This window comes from Bombina bombina, chromosome 2, assembly GCF_027579735.1.
Source record: "Bombina bombina isolate aBomBom1 chromosome 2, aBomBom1.pri, whole genome shotgun sequence".
Taxonomy (NCBI): domain Eukaryota; kingdom Metazoa; phylum Chordata; class Amphibia; order Anura; family Bombinatoridae; genus Bombina; species Bombina bombina.
The window spans coordinates 1333123103-1333140608 of record NC_069500.1 but is presented as its reverse complement, the minus strand read 5'-3'; the positions used below and the strand labels follow the sequence as shown (position 1 = coordinate 1333140608).

Below are 17506 nucleotides of genomic sequence, written 5' to 3'. Positions count from 1 at the left end.
TTTGATACTTTTGCTTCGTCTGAGGCTGTTTTTGGGAGAAAGGTTCTTCAAGCAGTGGTGCCTTCCGTTTAGGTTCCTGTCTTGTCCCTTCCTTTCATCCGTGTCCTATAGGTTTGGTATTGGTATCCCACAAGTAAGGATGAAATCCGTGGACTCGTCATATCTTTGTAAAAGAAAAGGAAATTTATGCTTACCTGATAAATTTACTTCTTTTACGATATGACGAGTCCACGGCCCACCCTGTCATTTTTAAGACAGGTATATTTTTACTTTTTATTAAACTTTAGTCACCTCTGCACCTTTGGCTTTTCCTTTCTCTTCCTAACTTCGGTCGAATGATTGGATTGGGAGGGAAGGGAGGAGCTATATATACAGCTCTTCTGTGGTGCTCTTTGCCACTTCCTGTTACTAGGAGGATAAATCCCACAAGTAAGGATGAAATCCGTGGACTCGTCATATCGTAAAAGAAATAAATTTTATCAGGTAAGCATAAATTTCCTTTTTTCAAAATTTTACACGTTTGATGTTTTTGCTTCGGCTGAAGCAGCTTTCAGGAGAAAAGTTTTGCAGGCTGTGGTGCCCTCAGAATAGGGTCTGCTTCTTACTTTTTGTTCCCTCCAGTGTCCTCTGGAGCTTGGGTATATTTTTCCCAAGAGTAAGGAATGAAGCCGTGGACTCTCCCTATCTTAGGAAGAAAAACATAATTTATGCATACTAGATAAATTCCTTTCCTTCCGGATAGGGAGAGTCCACGGCAACCACCCGTTTTTTGGTTTTTTTTTGTCTTGGGGCTTCCCCCTATTATTTATTTTATTCTTCTGGCACCATTTATACCCTAATGTTTCTTCTACTTTTCCTTGTTCCCTCTGCAGAATGACTGAGGTAATGAGGAAGTGGGAGGGATATTTAAGCCTTTGTCTGGGGTGTCTCTGCCTCCTCCTGGTGGCCAGGTGTTATATTTCCCAACAGTAAGGAATAAAACCGTGGACTCTCCCTATCCGGAAGGAAAGGAATTTATCTAATAAGCTTTTTCTTCCCTGCACATCTCTACTGTATAATGTATTTGATGTACTCCATTTTTATTGAAAAAGGAGTTTTACATAGGATATGTATAAAGCAACTACCTTACAATGAAACGGGGCAGCTTGAGTCTTCTAGTTTTCATGAATGATCAATTCATAGAAAATCAGTTCTATTTTTCTACAGCAGTAACCAACTGTATATCTGACATACTTTTTTTTTTCTCCCCCCCCCCCCTTGTTGAATTATCCTGCATTTCCGAAGATTGTTGAAGGTAAGAATTTGTACATATTTCACATGTGTTGGCCTTCATTTTTTATTTTCTCTTGTTAAGTGTATCCAATCCACGGATCATCCATTACTTGTGGGATATTCTCCTTCCCAACAGGAAGTTGCAAGAGGATCACCCACAGCAGAGCTGCTATATAGCTCCTCCCCTCACTGCCATATCCAGTCATTCTCTTGCAACTCTCAACAAAGATGGACATAGTAAGAGGAGAGTGGTGTATTATAGTTAGTTTTTTAAGTTCAATCAAAAGTTTGTTATTTTTAAATGGTACCGGAGTGTACTGTTTCATCTCAGGCAGCATTAGAAGAAGAATCTGCCTGTGATTTCTATGATCTTAGCAGAAGTAACTAAGATCCACTTCCGTTCTCACATATTCTGAGGAGTGAAGTAACTTCAGAGGGTGAATGGCTGATACCGGATTAATGTAAGTTAAGCCTTAAATGCAGTGATAGCGACTGGTATCAGGCTTATTAACAGAGATACATACTCTTATAAAAGTGTAATATAAAATGTTTGCTGGCATGTTAATCGTTTTTATATATGTTTGGTGACAAAACTTATTGGGGCCTAGTTTTTTTCCACATGGCTGGCTTGATTTTTGCCTAGAAACAGTTTCCTGATGCTTTCCACTGTTGTAATATGAGTGGGAGGGGCCTTTTTTAGTGCTTTCCTGTGCAGCTAAAAATACTGACTGACATTCAGCTTCCCTCTGCATGATACAGGACATCTCTGAATGGCTCAAAAGGCTTCAAAGTCGTGTTTGAGGAGGGTAACAACCTGTGGCAGTTGTTGTGACTGTGTTTTAAAAACAAAACAAAAAAAAAACGTTTTTGTCATTTATTATTCTGTTTTTGTTATTAAGGGGTTAATCATCCATTTGCAAGTGGGTGCAATGCTCTGCTGACTTGTGACATACACTGTAAAATTTTTCTTAGTGTAACTGCCTTTTTTCACTGTTATTTCAAATTTTGTCAAAATTTGTTTCTCTTAAAGGCACAGTAACATTTTTTATATTGCTTGTTAACTTGCTTTAAAGTGTTTTCCAAGCTTGCTAGTCTCATTGCTAGTATGTAGAAACATGTCTGAAACAGAGGATACTTGTTCATTATGTTTAAAAGCCATGCTGGAGCCCCATAGGAGAATGTGTACTAAATGTATTGATTTCACCTTAAACAGTAAAGATCAGTCTTTATCTACAAAAGAATTGTCACCAGAGGGGTCTGTCGAGGGGGAAGTTATGCCGACTAACTCTCCCCACGTGTCGGACCCTTCGCCTCCCACTCAAGGGACGCACGCTAATATGGCGCCAAGTACATCAGGGACGCCCATAGCAATTACTTTGCAGGACATGGCTGCAATCATGAATAATACCCTGTCAGAGGTATTATCCAGATTGCCTGAATTGAGAGGCAAGCGCGATAGCTCTGAGGTTAGACGAGATACAGAGCGCGTAGATGCTGTAAGAGCCATGTCTGATACTGCGTCACAATATGCAGAACCTGAGGACGGAGAGCTTCAGTCTGTGGGTGACGTCTCTGAATCGGGGAGACCTGATTCAGAGATTTCTAATTTTAACTTTAAGCTTGAGAACCTCTGTGTATTGCTTGGGGAGGTATTAGCTGCTCTGAATGACTGTGACACAATTGCCCTTTTCCCCACCTCCTATATTTAGAAAAATGTTTCCAATACATGCCACTTACACAGGACTTATGGCAGACTGTCCCTAAGGTGGAGGGAGCAGTTTCTACTTTAGCAAAGCGTACCACTATCCCGGTTGAGGACAGTTGTGCTTTTTCAGATCCAATGGATAAAAAATTAGAGGGTTACCTTAAGAAAATGTTTATTCAACAAGGTTTTATTTTACAGCCCCTTGCATGCATTGCGCCTGTCACTGCTGCGGCGGCATTCTGGTTTGAGGCCCTGGAAGAGGACATCCATACAGCTCCATTGACTGAAATTGTTGACAAGCTTAGAACTCTTAAGCTAGCTAACTCATTTGTTTCTGATGCCATTGTTCATTTGACTAAACTAACGGCTAAGAATTCCGGATTCGCCATCCAGGCGCGTAGGGCGCTATGGCTCAAATCCTGGTCAGCTGATGTGACTTCAAAGTCTAAATTACTCAACATTCCTTTCAAGGGGCAGACCTTATTCGGGCCTGGTTTGAAAGAAATTATTGCTGACATTTCTGGAGGTAAGGGTCATACCCTTCCTCAGGACAGGGCCAAATCAAAGGCCAAACAGTCTAATTTTCGCGCCTTTTGAAATTTCAAGGCAGGTGCAGCATCAACTTCCTCTGCTTGAAAACAAGAGGGAACTTTTGCTCAATCCAAGCAGGCCTGGAAACCTAACCAGTCCTGGAACAAGGGCAAGCAGGCCAGAAAGCCTGCTGCTGCCTCTAAGACTGCATGAAGGAGTGGCCCCCTATCCGACAACGGATCTAGTAGGGCATTGGAGATCATATCTCAGGGATATCTTCTGGACTTCAAAGCTTCTCCTCCACAAGGGAGATTTCACCTTTCAAGATTATCTGCAAACCAGATAAAGAAAGAGGCATTCCTAAGCTGCGTACAAGATCTCCTTGTAATGGGAGTGATCCATCCAGTTCCGCGGACGGAACAAGGACAGGGGTTTTATTCAAATCTGTTTGTGGTTCCCAAAAAAGAGGGAACCTTCAGACCAATTTTGGATTTAAAGATCCTAAACAAATTCCTCAGAGTTCCGTCATTCAAGATGGAAACTATTCGAACCATTTTACCCATGATCCAAGAGGGTCAGTACATGACCACAGTGGACTTAAAGGATGCCTACCTTCACATTCCGATTCACAAGAATCATCATCAGTTCCTGAGGTTTGCCTTTCTAGACGGGCATTACCAATTTGTAGCTCTTCCATTCGGGTTGGCTACAGCCCCAAGAATTTTTACAAAGGTTCTGGGCTCACTTCTGGCGGTCCTAAGACCGCGAGGCAAAGCGGTGGCTCCTTACCTGGACGACATCCTGATACAGGCGTTAAGCTTTCAAATTGCCAAATCTCATACAGAGATAGTTCTGGCATTCCTGAGGTCGCATGGGTGGAAAGTGAACGAAGAAAAGAGTTCTCTATCTCCTCTCACAAGGGTTTCCTTCCTAGGGACTCTAATAGATTCTGTAGAAATAAAAATTTACCTGACGGAGTCCAGGTTATCAAAACTTCTAAATGCTTGCCGTGTTCTTCACTCCATTCCGCGCCCCACGGTGGCTCAGTGCATGGAAGTAATCGGCTTAATGGTAGCGGCGATGGACATAGTGCCATTCGCGTGCCTGCATCTCAGACCGCTGCAATTATGCATGCTCAGTCAGTGGAATGGGGATTACACAGATTTGTCCCCTCTACTAAATCTGGATCAGGAAACCAGAGATTCTCTTCTCTGGTGGTTATCTCGGGCCCATCTGTCCAAGGGTATGACCTTTCGCAGACCAGATTGGACAATTGTAACAACAGATGCCAGCCTTCTAGGTTGGGGTGCAGTCTGGAACTCCCTGAAGGCTCAGGGTTCATGGACTCAGGAGGAGAAACTCCTCCCAATAAATATTCTGGAGTTAAGAGCAATATTCAATGCTCTTCTGGCTTGGCCTCAGCTAGCAACACTGAGGTTCATCAGATTTCAGTCGGACAACATCACGACTGTGGCTTACATCAACCATCAAGGGGGAACCAGGAGTTCCCTAGCGATGTCAGAAGTCTCCAAGATAATTCGCTGGGCAGAGACTCACTCTTGCCACCTGTCAGCGATCCATATCCCAGGTGTAGAGAACTGGGAGGCGGATTTTCTAAGTCGTCAGACTTTTCATCCGGGGGAATGGGAACTCCATCCGGAGGTGTTTGCTCAATTGGTTCTCCGTTGGGGCAAACCAGAATTGGATCTCATGGCGTCTCGCCAGAACGCCAAGCTTCCTTGTTACGGATCCAGGTCCAGGGACCCAGAAGCGGCACTGATAGATGCTCTAGCAGCGCCTTGGTTCTTCAACCTGGCTTATGTGTTTCCACCGTTTCCTCTGCTCCCTCGTCTGATTGCCAAAATCAAACAGGAAAGAGCATCGGTGATATTGATAGTGCCTGAGTGGCCACGCAGGACCTGGTATGCAGACCTAGTGGACATGTCATCCTTTCCACCATGGACTCTGCCTCTGAGACAAGACCTTCTAATACAAGGTCCTTTCAATCATCCGAATCTACTTTCTCTGAGACTGACTGCATGGAGATTGAACGCTTGATCCTATCAAAGCGTGGCTTCTCCGAGTCAGTAATTGATACCTTTATACAGGCACGAAAGCCTGTCACCAGGAAAATTTACCACAAGATATGGCGTAAATATCTTCATTGGTGTGAATCCAAGAATTACTCATGGAGTAGGGTTAGGATTCCTAGGATATTGTCCTTCCTCCAAGAGGGTTTGGACAAAGGATTATCAGCTAGTTCTTTAAAGGCACAGATTTCTGCTCTGTCTATTCTTTTACACAAGCGTCTTGCAGAAGTTCCAGACGTTCAGGCATTTTGTCAGGCTTTAGTTAGAATTAAGCCTGTGTTTAAACCTGTTGCTCCTCCATGGAGCTTAAACTTGGTTCTTAAAGTCCTTCATTCTATTGATATCAAACTTCTTTCATGGAAAGTTCTTTTTCTGATGGCTATTTCCTCGGCTCGAAGAGTCTCGGAGTTATCTGCCTTACATTGTGATTCTCCTTATCTGATCTTCATTCAGATAAAGTTGTTCTGCGTACAAAACCTGGGTTTTTACCTAAGGTGGTTTCTAACAAGAATATCAATCAAGAGATTATTGTTCCATCATTATGTCCTAATCCTTCTTCAAAGAAGGAACGTCTTTTGCATAATCTAGACGTAGTCCGTGCCTTGAAGTTTTACTTACAGGCTACTAAAGATTTTCGCCAAACATCTAACCTGTTTGTTGTTTACTCTGGACAGAGGAGAGGTCAGAAGGCCTCGGCGACCTCTCTTTCTTTTTGGCTTCGGAGTATAATCCGTTTAGCCTATGAGACTGCTGGACAGCAGCCTCCTGAAAGGATTACGGCTCATTCTACTAGAGCTGTGGCTTCCACCTGGGCCTTTAAAAATGAGGCCTCTGTTGAACAGATTTGCAAGGCTGCAACTTGGTCTTCGCTTCATACTTTTTCCAAATTTTACAAATTTGATACTTTTGCTTCTTCGGAGGCTGTTTTTGGGAGAAAGGTTCTACAGGCAGTGGTTCCTTACGTTTAAGTTCCTGCCTTGTCCCTCCCATCATCCGTGTACTTTAGCTTTGGTATTGGTATCCCACAAGTAATGGATGATCCGTGGACTGGATACACTTAACAAGAAAAAACATAATTTATGCTTACCTGATAAATTTATTTCTCTTGTAGTGTTTCCAGTCCACGGCCCGACCTGTCCTTTTCAGGCAGGTCTAAATTTTAATTAAACTACAGTCACCACTGCACCCTATGGTTTCTCCTTTCTCGGCTTGTTTCGGTCGAATGACTGGATATGGCAGTGAGGGGAGGAGCTATATAGCAGCTCTGCTGTGGGTGATCCTCTTGCAACTTGCTGTTGGGAAGGAGAATATCCCACAAGTAATGGATGATCCGTGGACTGGATACACTACAAGAGAAATAAATTTATCAGGTAAGCATAAATTATGTTTTTTGTTTTATTTAAAAAATTCTTTTTTTTTTTTTTTTTTTTTTTTTTTTTTTAAAAAGATACTCCTAATCAAAGAAGACCTCTAGCAAGGACTCCCTTTCAATCTACCAGTTGTGTTTTAAGTAGTGATGATGAAGATTCAAGAGGTACAGATGTTCTTGGAACCAAAACAGTTTCTACAGTCTTTTCGTCATTAGCAAATGATACCCCACGGTAAATGTCCTTAATTTATTTCTAAGGGAACTTTATGACTTAAACTTTATTATTTCACAGATCCAGAGATTTGAAAACAAACACTTAAAAGGAAAGTCTAGACCCAATATTTATTCTTTACTACTTGTTACATACCAGACAAGCATCTTGCAATGGTTTCAACATTTATAGGTTTGTAAGAAGTTCATGAAACTTTTAAATAATCATTGTTTGTTAGCACCTGAAAAAAAAACAAGCTCCACCCACTGCTTTCTTCTTGTCCAGTTAGCCCTTCTCTTGTGACAGTTTAGCAGTACACGTTTAATATTTTTCAGTTGGCTATTTCAAATTGTGCATGTTTTGTTTTTTGCCTCAGCTGAAAATGCAGGGGACATTTATTGTAGCTGGACCGGCATCAGTTCTAAGAACTATTGATTGTTGAAAGAATGAAAACGAGGAGAAGCGCTAATAAAAGCTAAAGGTGCTAAACAGATTAAAAAATTGCTATGCAAACAAATTGAGATAAAATAAGATAAATTTACTTGCTTTACAAATATAGTTTAAAACAAACAATCACAGTAGTACATGTCCTGCAAAAAAGAAAAAGACATAGAACATTTAAGAATCGGACGTCTCCGATGTATAAAAAAACAGAATAAAAACTGCTGTTGCCAATATAAACCTTGTCTCAGTATTATGAAGAGGAGGTCGGCATCAAAACTAAAGTCCTCAGATGATTCAAAAGAGAACCGAAGCCGGGTAAAAGCAAACCCGTTTTTACCTTTAGGTGTATCGTCCGTGTATCAAGAGTCACCTCCGTGAGGCGTATGCGTGTCCCGTGACGTCACTAATCGGGAGGCGTCGTCTCTGTAGGGCAATCCTATTGGTCAGGATAGCTTGAAGGTAAACTATAGCGGCCGCTATAATGTAGATGGTGAACTCCGCTCTTAGTGCAGGATCGCACGCAGGGTCACAGTATATCCAGATTTCTTTTGCAGATCTTCTAGTAGACGGACTTTAATGTGTGACTTGAAACCGGCTTTAACTTAAGCGCATGGCCCTTCACAATGTAGTCCTCGTGTTTTCCGTGGGTAGCTGAAGAATCTTTCACTCCAATAAAGAATTACAGTCCTTATAGACAATATATGAAGTGTAAGGCAGCTGTAACTTTCATCAACGCGTTTCTCCCTCTTACAGGGCCTGTGACCCTGCGTGCGATCCTGCACTAAGAGCGGAGTTCACCATCTACATTATAGCGGCCGCTATAGTTTACCTTCAAGCTATCCTGACCAATAGGATTGCCCTACAGAGACGCCGCCTCCCGATTAGTGACGTCACGGGACACGCATACGCCTCACGGAGGTGACTCTTGATACACGGACGGTACACCTAAAGGTAAAAACGGGTTTGCTTTTACCCGGCTTCGGTTCTCTTTTGAATCATCTGAGGACTTTAGTTTTGATGCCGACCTCCTCTTCATAATACTGAGACAAGGTTTATATTGGCAACAGCAGTTTTTATTCTGTTTTTTATACATCGGAGACGTCCGATTCTTAAATGTTCTATGTCTTTTTTTCTTTTTTGCAGGACATGTACTACTGTGATTGTTTGTTTTAAACTATATTTGTAAAGCAAGTAAATTTATCTTATTTTATCTCAATTTGTTTGCATAGCAATTTTTTAATCTGTTTAGCACCTTTAGCTTTTATTGGCGCTTCTCCTCGTTTTCATTCTTTCACATATCTTTTTTCCCTAATTTGAGGGACTTTAGGGTTGGAGTAGCTTGGTGCCTCTCGCGCACACTTTAGCACACTTGCACACAACTATTGATTGTTATTATGGCAGTGCTGTTTGCTTTTTACTTGTGAATTATTATTTTTCATATAAATAATCTTTATATTCTTATGGTAAAAAAAATATTTTTTTCAAATATTGATTTATATTATTATTAATAAAGTCTAATGAAGTTTAATACAGCTATACACCTCCCCCTCATTTAGTGTATAGTTGTGCCAGCAGTAGCAATTAGATTGTGCTTGTAGCTATCTATTACATAAGTGGTGCTGCAGTGCTATGCGCCGGTGGCTACTGTCCATTGGTAATATTTTGCATCTTTTTCTGTGGTTACACCTCATGATCACCTCTTTTAGTTTTGTGATATGAGATTAAAGGGATAGGAAAGACAAATTTAAAATATATGCTTACCTGATAAATTATTTTCTTTTGGAATTATGATGATCCACAATACTCCATAATATATCCCATATGTTATGGAGGACTGTGGGCCAGTATTTTACAAAATAAGTTAAACTTGCATGATTCAGAACATGCAATTGTAAAGCACTTTTACATTTACTTCTTTTTTCAAATGTGCTTGGTTCTCTTGGTATCCCTTGTTGAAAAAGGATACATTCACACATATCCTACACTAGTGGGAGCTAGCTGATTGGTGCCTGCACACATTTGTTTCTTGCGATTGGCTAACTAGATGTTTTCAGCTATTGTACAATAGAAATTCCAATAGCACTCCTTTAATTAAATTGCCCCTCTGTCCTTAATACAGCCACTGAATCAGGCAAGGTATGGGTGCTGTGTATTAATTTGATTGTTACAATTGGAGAAGAGAGAATACACCTATAGCACTCCAGGGTCATAAGAATTAAAAAATTCTGTTAGGGGTAACATATTGTAAACTTCACTTAGAATATGACAAAAAAATGGGAAAAGTAAAACGTAACTTTTATTGGGGTATAATAAAATTAGGAAAATTAGAATTAAAAACGCTCTTAGGTACCTAACATAGTGTAAATGCTGGTTCAATCACAGGGTAATCAAAGTATACGTTTGTGTGTAATCCAATATATTTATTACTGTGTAGAACACTGATGGTATTGAGAATAAATTATATCAGTACTACATAAGTATCTCGGGTATATACCCCCTAATAAATAGAGGATCTTAAATTAGTGATACACTGACAATGTTTGTAATAGGCTAGTATCAAGCCTTTGTAATAGAATGACAATATCGATAATTGGTCATAAGAGGTTTAAACTATGATTGGTAATTAAACCATAATGTTTATACAATGACTATAAGGATATTGCTAGACAATGCCAAGCTATTGGCTCTGATGAGTATTAATGGTTACCTGCACTAGTTATCTAGGCTGGTTAGTGTGGTTACTGGGTGCTTGGGTTTGGTATTAACCCACAGCGTGATAATACAATGGTAATGGGATTAAGTAAATGCTGGAGACTGGAGTTAATTTATGATGCCTAATATTAAATATGGCACGTTATGATATATAAAAAAAATCCTAGTCAGAATTTGGGCGAGTGGTCACAATCACTAGTAGTTAATCATAACATATAACACCCTTGTACAACAAATAGCATGCTTCTAATATGATAGTATTGGTGGCGATATACAAAAGAATCATAATAAGCACTTAGGCACTTTGTCAACTGCCGTGAGATTAGGCTTAGTAAATTGCCATTATCGTGAGTTAAAGTACTTAAATATATTTAGCCTGCATCATGAGCTATTAGTTTAAATGTTCTGAGCCACAGCGTAGCAGAAAGGTGTTGCTAGTAGATACAAATTGTTCACACTAGAGGGTATATTGTAATAGTTACCATTTGCTTTACTTGGTTACATAGAAAGATCACACTTGTTTACATATTTGGCGTTTGACTCAATGTTAATTACTGTATAATGCCTTATGTCACTCGCTTATGGGTGAACTTGTATATAAACTGTAAGTTCAGTTTAATGTTATGCTGAAGGTGCTAGTGTTTGCTAATTTTAACCCTGGTTGTTCAGCATTACTAAGAATGGTATATTTAAAGTGCAGTTACTATATTACCATTGATATCGCCAACCTATTTGAATATTATAACGTTAAGTAAAACCACATAACCTTGTGAGTTGAATGTGTAATATTATGTGCTCAAATTAGTATAGCATAGATAATTAAAAGTGCTTGAATGAAGCGGTATAAGTTTCTCCTTACTCTGATACAACCTGTTAGTTCAGTTTGGTGTTATGCTAAAGGTATTGTGGATCTTAGCCACTCAGGTGCTAGTAATTGCTAATTTTAACCCTGGTTGCTCAGCATTGTTGGGATTGGTATATTAAAGTGCTGTTACTATACTTCCGATGATATCTCCATACCTTATTTGAATATTATACTGTTAAGTAGAACCACATAGTCTTGCAAGTCATATGTATAATACTCTGCGCTCAAATCAGTATAACATAATTAATTGATAGCGCTTGAATAAAGCGATATAAGTTTCTCCTTACTCTGATACAAAGTCATTGGATTAAACATTCAAGGCATCTAAACAGGCCCCATTGTTAAGATTACCACCGTTGTAAATTTAACACTACAGTAAGGTTATGGTAGCCTAAGGCTGGCTAAAAACACAGGAGCTCCTAGGACTCCTCACCAATGCCCCAACGTCCCTAACATGTTTCGCCAAACAATGGCTTTTTCAAAAAGCCATTCTTTGGCGAAACATGTAAGGGATATTCCCTGTCCCTTTAAGCCAGAGCTTGTCATTTAGGCTAGATTTACTGAGCTCACTTATCAGCCAGTCTGTGCTGATTCAGTGTGCAGGTAATGCATGTCATTTGTAAACCTTAGTTTTAGGGCCACAAACTATTCTTATGACTGAATACTGTAGATTTGTAAATGTCTTTTGCAATTTATCATGCTTGTTAATTAGTTTGTGTGTGTGTAAATGTATTGTTAGAAAGTTCCAAGGTAATTTTGCACTCCAATAACCAACTCACTTATGCAGCTGCCAGGGCGCAAAGTCAAAATGTAATGCAGTTTTCCAGGAAGAGACTGCACTTACTGAGCATGCTCCATTCCCAATTTTAACCTGTGATAAAGAAAAGTGATTTTTTTTATACAAGCCCAGTGAGTGCAGTCTCTTCCTAGAAAACCTAAAAATGCATTATTTGGAGGCATTTGGAAGAACAATGCATAGATTGGAAAAGAGAAAACAATGTATAAGTGGTTAAAACTACTGCAGTAATAAACCCTGTTGCATATACACTATATACAGACATACACCTACAGTATATGCTTATATATATATATATATATATATATATATATATATATATATATATATATATATATAAACTTTTTCCATCTTAATATGAGGAGAGTCCATGGCTTAATTCCTTACTTGTGGGAAATACTGAACCTGGCCACCAGGAGGCAAAGACACCCCATCCAAAGGAATAAATACCTCCCTCATCCCCCAGTCATTCTTTGCCTTTCGTCACAGGAGGTTGGCAGAGAAGTGTCAAAAGATACGGAGTAGTACTCTTCGGAAAAGAACTGGAGTTTTAAGTAGTCCTGTCAGTGTCTCAGTGAGAGCATTGGTGAATGTTAGTGTCTGGAGATGCAGGGAGAGTCTTTCTGCGAACCCATCCAGATTAGTATTAACAGCTCCTAAGCAATCAGTGTTGACAAGTTTCACTGCTGGCTTCTATCGCTCAAGTCCATGTCACGAGCGATGCTACAAGACTGTCACACTTGAAAGGCTGTGTTTCTGTTCCACGGCATAGATTCCGGTAAGATCGTTTCAATTTTAATTCACATTTGATAACATAAGAAGACAGGGTCACAGTGTGACTCCTTTTATCTGAAGGGAATCGAGGGTTAATGTCTCCGGAAGGGGATTATTGAACAGGGGGGATTAATCACATATTTCTTTCATGTAATTGGCAAGAGTCCATGAGCTAGTGACGTATGGGATATACAATCCTACCAGGAGGGGCTAAGTTTCCCAAACCTCAAAATGCCTATAAATACACCCCTCACCACACCCACAATTCACTTTGCCTCCTATGGAAGTTTGTGCTAAGATTTCTACGTTGATATGCCCTTCTCAGCATTTTTGAAGCCCGTTTCCTCTCAGAGTACAGTGAATGTCAGAGGGATGTGAAGGGAGTATCACCTATTGAATGCAATGGTTTTCCTCATGGGGATCTATTTCATTGGTTCTCTGTTATCGGTCGTAGAGATTCATCTCCTACCTCCCTTTTCAGATCGACAATATACTCTCATATTCCATTACCTCTACTGATAACCGTTTCAGTACTGGTTTGGCTATCTGCTATATGTGGATGGGTGTCTTCAGGTAAGTATGTTTTCATTACTTAAAGTGAATGTCAATTTTTTCGGTTTGTGTAATCAAGTTTTATAGAGATTCCTCAAATTAAGCATACCGCCACAATAAATTTTTAATAAAATGTGTATTTTATTTTTTATTTTATATATAGCATACCGCTCATTCGCTTACCCGCTCCTCCCACTCACTGATTCCTAATTTTCATCCATATTACGTAAACAGCGGTCCCACCCGCTGTTTACGTATAGGCACTGCGCGCTCCCGTGTCTATTTTCCATTGCGCATGCATTACTTCTGTTTACGCTGTATAACAATATAGTATTCATTGAATGAGTATTCATTCAATGAAAACTATCGTTGTGAGTGGCGTAGGACAGGATCTCCAAAAAGAAAAAAAAATTCAATCAAGCCAATTTCAAATAAAAAAATATCGAGTGTAAGTCTTTTTTGAAGTTCTAATGTCTATTACTTTGCAACCGGCATATAATTATCAGCCTCCATTATTGCTAATGTACAATGTAAGATATATCTAACCTATATACGGAGCCCTTTCACATCCAGTAATCCAAGCTTGACAATACAGAGTTAATGAAAGGACTCCGTATAAGAATGTATTGCTACCCCATGTTTGTTACTATTGCGCATGCGCGAAATGTAATGTGCACGAGCTTACAATAGATTAGCTCTGCACCAAAGACTAACGCATGCGCAATAAGGACTTATTACGTAATGAGAAGAGGGTGGGTACCCCCGGGGTTAGAGCCGTTATTGGCTATTAGGACGTCAATCAAAAAGGTCAGCAACAGAGCGCGAATGCCGGGCGGAGGACGATTTAGCCGCAAACTGATATAAATTAATGAAAATAAAGGTATCCATTTAAAAACTTTAAATTTGATGAATGAAACTCAAGTTTTTTATTGATAATTGTCACACTGCTGTTAAGAACGAAGGCTGAGTTTACATTCACTTTAAGACACTCTCAGCTATGATTTGGCACTTTATGTATTTATATAAAGTTCTAAATATATGTATTGTATTTATATTTCAGAAGAAAGGATGGAGTCCCAGGTTAAGATAAAACAAATTCTTTATTCGATTCTTTAAAAGTGAAGTTCAAGTGAGTCGCAGCTCACACGGACACAAAATCAGCCAGAAAAAAGAGTGGAGAGATGAGCGTAGCACCAGTGGCTTACATGTTTCGGCTAAATGCCGTAATCATAGCCTAAGGTGCTATATCTGTGTAATCTTTAAAAAGGGTGAGAAGTGATTCAATTGGCTAAAACACTTACAAGGATTAAAAATGTACGCCCATTTCAACACACCTAGCATGCACATAGAAGTTAACCCTATACATGTCATAATATATTAGAGCAAGGGGTGTTTGATGTGAAAGGAGAAATACGAGATGTGAAAGTGTAATGAAAAGAAAAAGATAGTGAAAGAAATATAGAATAGGAAATAGAAAAAAGAGACTGAAAAAACAGCGCATGAATTAAAGGGACAGACTAGCAGCAATATAGGTAATGTAGACTCGTTGTGGACTAGGGATGCTTAGAATGCTCACATTAGAGGATGTATATAACCACAATATACGAGGCAGAAGTCAATGTAACATAATGATATGATAACTGATGTGAACATGTAAACAATAAGCTGATATGTCCACATTATAAGATTAAACACGCACTGTCGCTAAGGCAAAAAGAGGAGAAAAGAAGAATAAAGAGAAGAGAGAAGAGGAGAAGAAAAAGAAAAAAGAAACCCATAGAGAAAGAAAATAGAAAAGGAGAAATAGTGGGGGCAGATGTATATACATATAGCACATATATAAAAGTACATGAGGATGCTTACATATACACCCATATACTGATTAAGCTGATGTATATAGAAGGAAGGCAGAAATATAGTGTACACAAATTTGATGCTATATATGTGAATATATAGGGTATATAAGATTTAAAACTATGCTACATGAATATGAAGGAACCGCAATAGACTCCCTATGTGATAGATTATGCAGCTGTAGCTACACTATATAAAACATATAATACATGCAATACAAGCATTCAAAACATGTGTTAATGAACAACATCAAATTAGAGAATATAGAGAAGAAGAGAAAATTGTGTACACATGTATCTACAATTAGACACGTATGAAGACTGTCAGGGAATATAGGACTAAAGGAATATGCCGTTGTAAATGAATAGGACAATAGAAAAAAAAAATTATGTATATATATTATGAATTGACCTATATATTGACATATAAAAATTTACTCCCAAAAATTGATCAGATCAAATTTGGAGTTTAGCCCTTGGGGAAGTCTGGTTTTTAACTGGAAAATCCAAAAGGTTTCACGTTTCGCTAGAACTTTGTCTATATCTCCCCCTCTCATAGGGACTTTGGCTTTTTCAATAGCTGCCCACCTGAACGAATTAAGGCAGCAGTTGTGTTTGGTGGCAAAATGTTGCACTAAAGGAGTCATAGCCGTACCCCTAGTTAGGGAGGAGATATGTTCTCTTATTCTAGAGTTAACATCCCTAGACGTGAGACCAACATATTGAATATTGCAAAGGATGCAGGTGACAAGATATATGACATTGGTGCTGGTACAATTTAAACAGGATTTTATAGGATAAACAGTCCCTGTTACAGTTGATCTGAACTCTGTCGTAATTTGTGCATAGTCACATGGCTTACACTTTTTGTGGCCACATCTATACATGCCCTGATGTCTCAACCAAGAGCTAGTATGTTGTGTGGTAGATCTGAGTTGTGTAGGTGATAGAATTGAAGCCAAAGTGGCACATTTTTTGTAAGAGCATCTGATGCCATTTTTCACTACATCTGTGAGCTTGTCGTCTGCAATTAGAAGAGGAAAATGCCTCTTGATAATATTACAAACCTCGGGGTATTGAGCACTGTACTCTGTAACAAAGTGAATACCCTGAAAATTGCTTTTAGTATTCTTGCATTTATCAAGTAGCATTGACTCTCTTGGAATGAGGTTAACCTGTTGTCTTGCCTGTTTAATGTGTCGTTTAGAATATTTTCTCAATCTTAGTCTATTTTCCAATAGGCTAGCTTCATGTTCAAAATCTTCCTCCCTACTACAATTTCTTTTGATGCGCATAAATTGGCCTTTCGCCACAGCATAAGCGGTGTTGGTAGGATGACAAGAAGTGGCATGTAGAAGTGTATTACCTGATATTGGTTTACGGAAGACCTTGGTAGAAATAGTGCCATTACAATTACCAGTAAGTGTGAGGTCAAGATAGTCTATATTGACTGGATCAGAGATGAAGGTGAAACTGAGGTTCAACTCATTCTGATTCAGCCAAGATATAAATTTGGGCACATCTTCTGAAGAACCAGACCAAATACATAACAGGTCATCTATATATCTCTTGTAGAAATATATAGAAGACCTGTAGGGATTAGTGTCTCCATAGATGCAGTTAATCTCCCAAAAGCCTAAGTAGAGATTAGCATATGAGGGGGCAAATTTTGCCCCCATAGCTGTACCCCTTTTCTGAAGATAGAAGTTTGACTCAAAACAAAAGAAATTGTGAGTGAGTAAAAATTCTAATACACGAATGATAAAGCTTTGAAAATTCTCAGTGTAATCTGTATAGTTAGCTAAAAAGAATTTTATAGCCATGATGCCTTCTGTGTGGGGTATGGAAGAATACAGGGAGACTGCATCTATTGTAACCCATATATAATTGTCATTCCACTTATGTTTAGCCAATAGGTTAATAATATGTTTTGTATCCTTGGTAAAGGATGGTAAGGTGTTCACCAAAGGCTGCAGAATACTATCAAGCCAGGATGAAAGTCTTTCTAGTAGGGAATCAACCCCACTAACAATGGGGCGACCCTTAACATTAATTAAGGATTTGTGGACTTTTGGAAAAAGGTGGAACATGGGTGTCTTTGGATGTTGTACATATAAGAATGAAGCAGTTTGTTCATTTAGAAACCCATGTTCAACACCGTCATCCAAAATCCCAAGAAGATCCTTTTTAAATCTAGCTGTGGGATTTGTCGTAAGGGGAGTGTACTCTTGTGGATTGTCCAATTGGCGATGGGCTTCTGCCACATAATCAGATCTATTTAGGACAACAATACTGCCACCTTTATCAGCCGGGCGTATGACAATATTAGTGT

General features: G+C 39.2%; 1 protein-coding gene across 1 annotated transcript in view; it reads left to right on the top strand.

The window, feature by feature from the left end:
* RNF4 (ring finger protein 4) overlaps positions 1-17506 on the top strand; it is a gene marked incomplete in the record, with an annotated part of 288611 nt that overhangs the window by 126462 nt on the left and 144643 nt on the right. Inside the window, 1 exon segment of the mRNA XM_053704205.1 lies at positions 7046-7199. Within this exon segment, the coding sequence (XP_053560180.1) occupies positions 7046-7199 (154 nt within the window).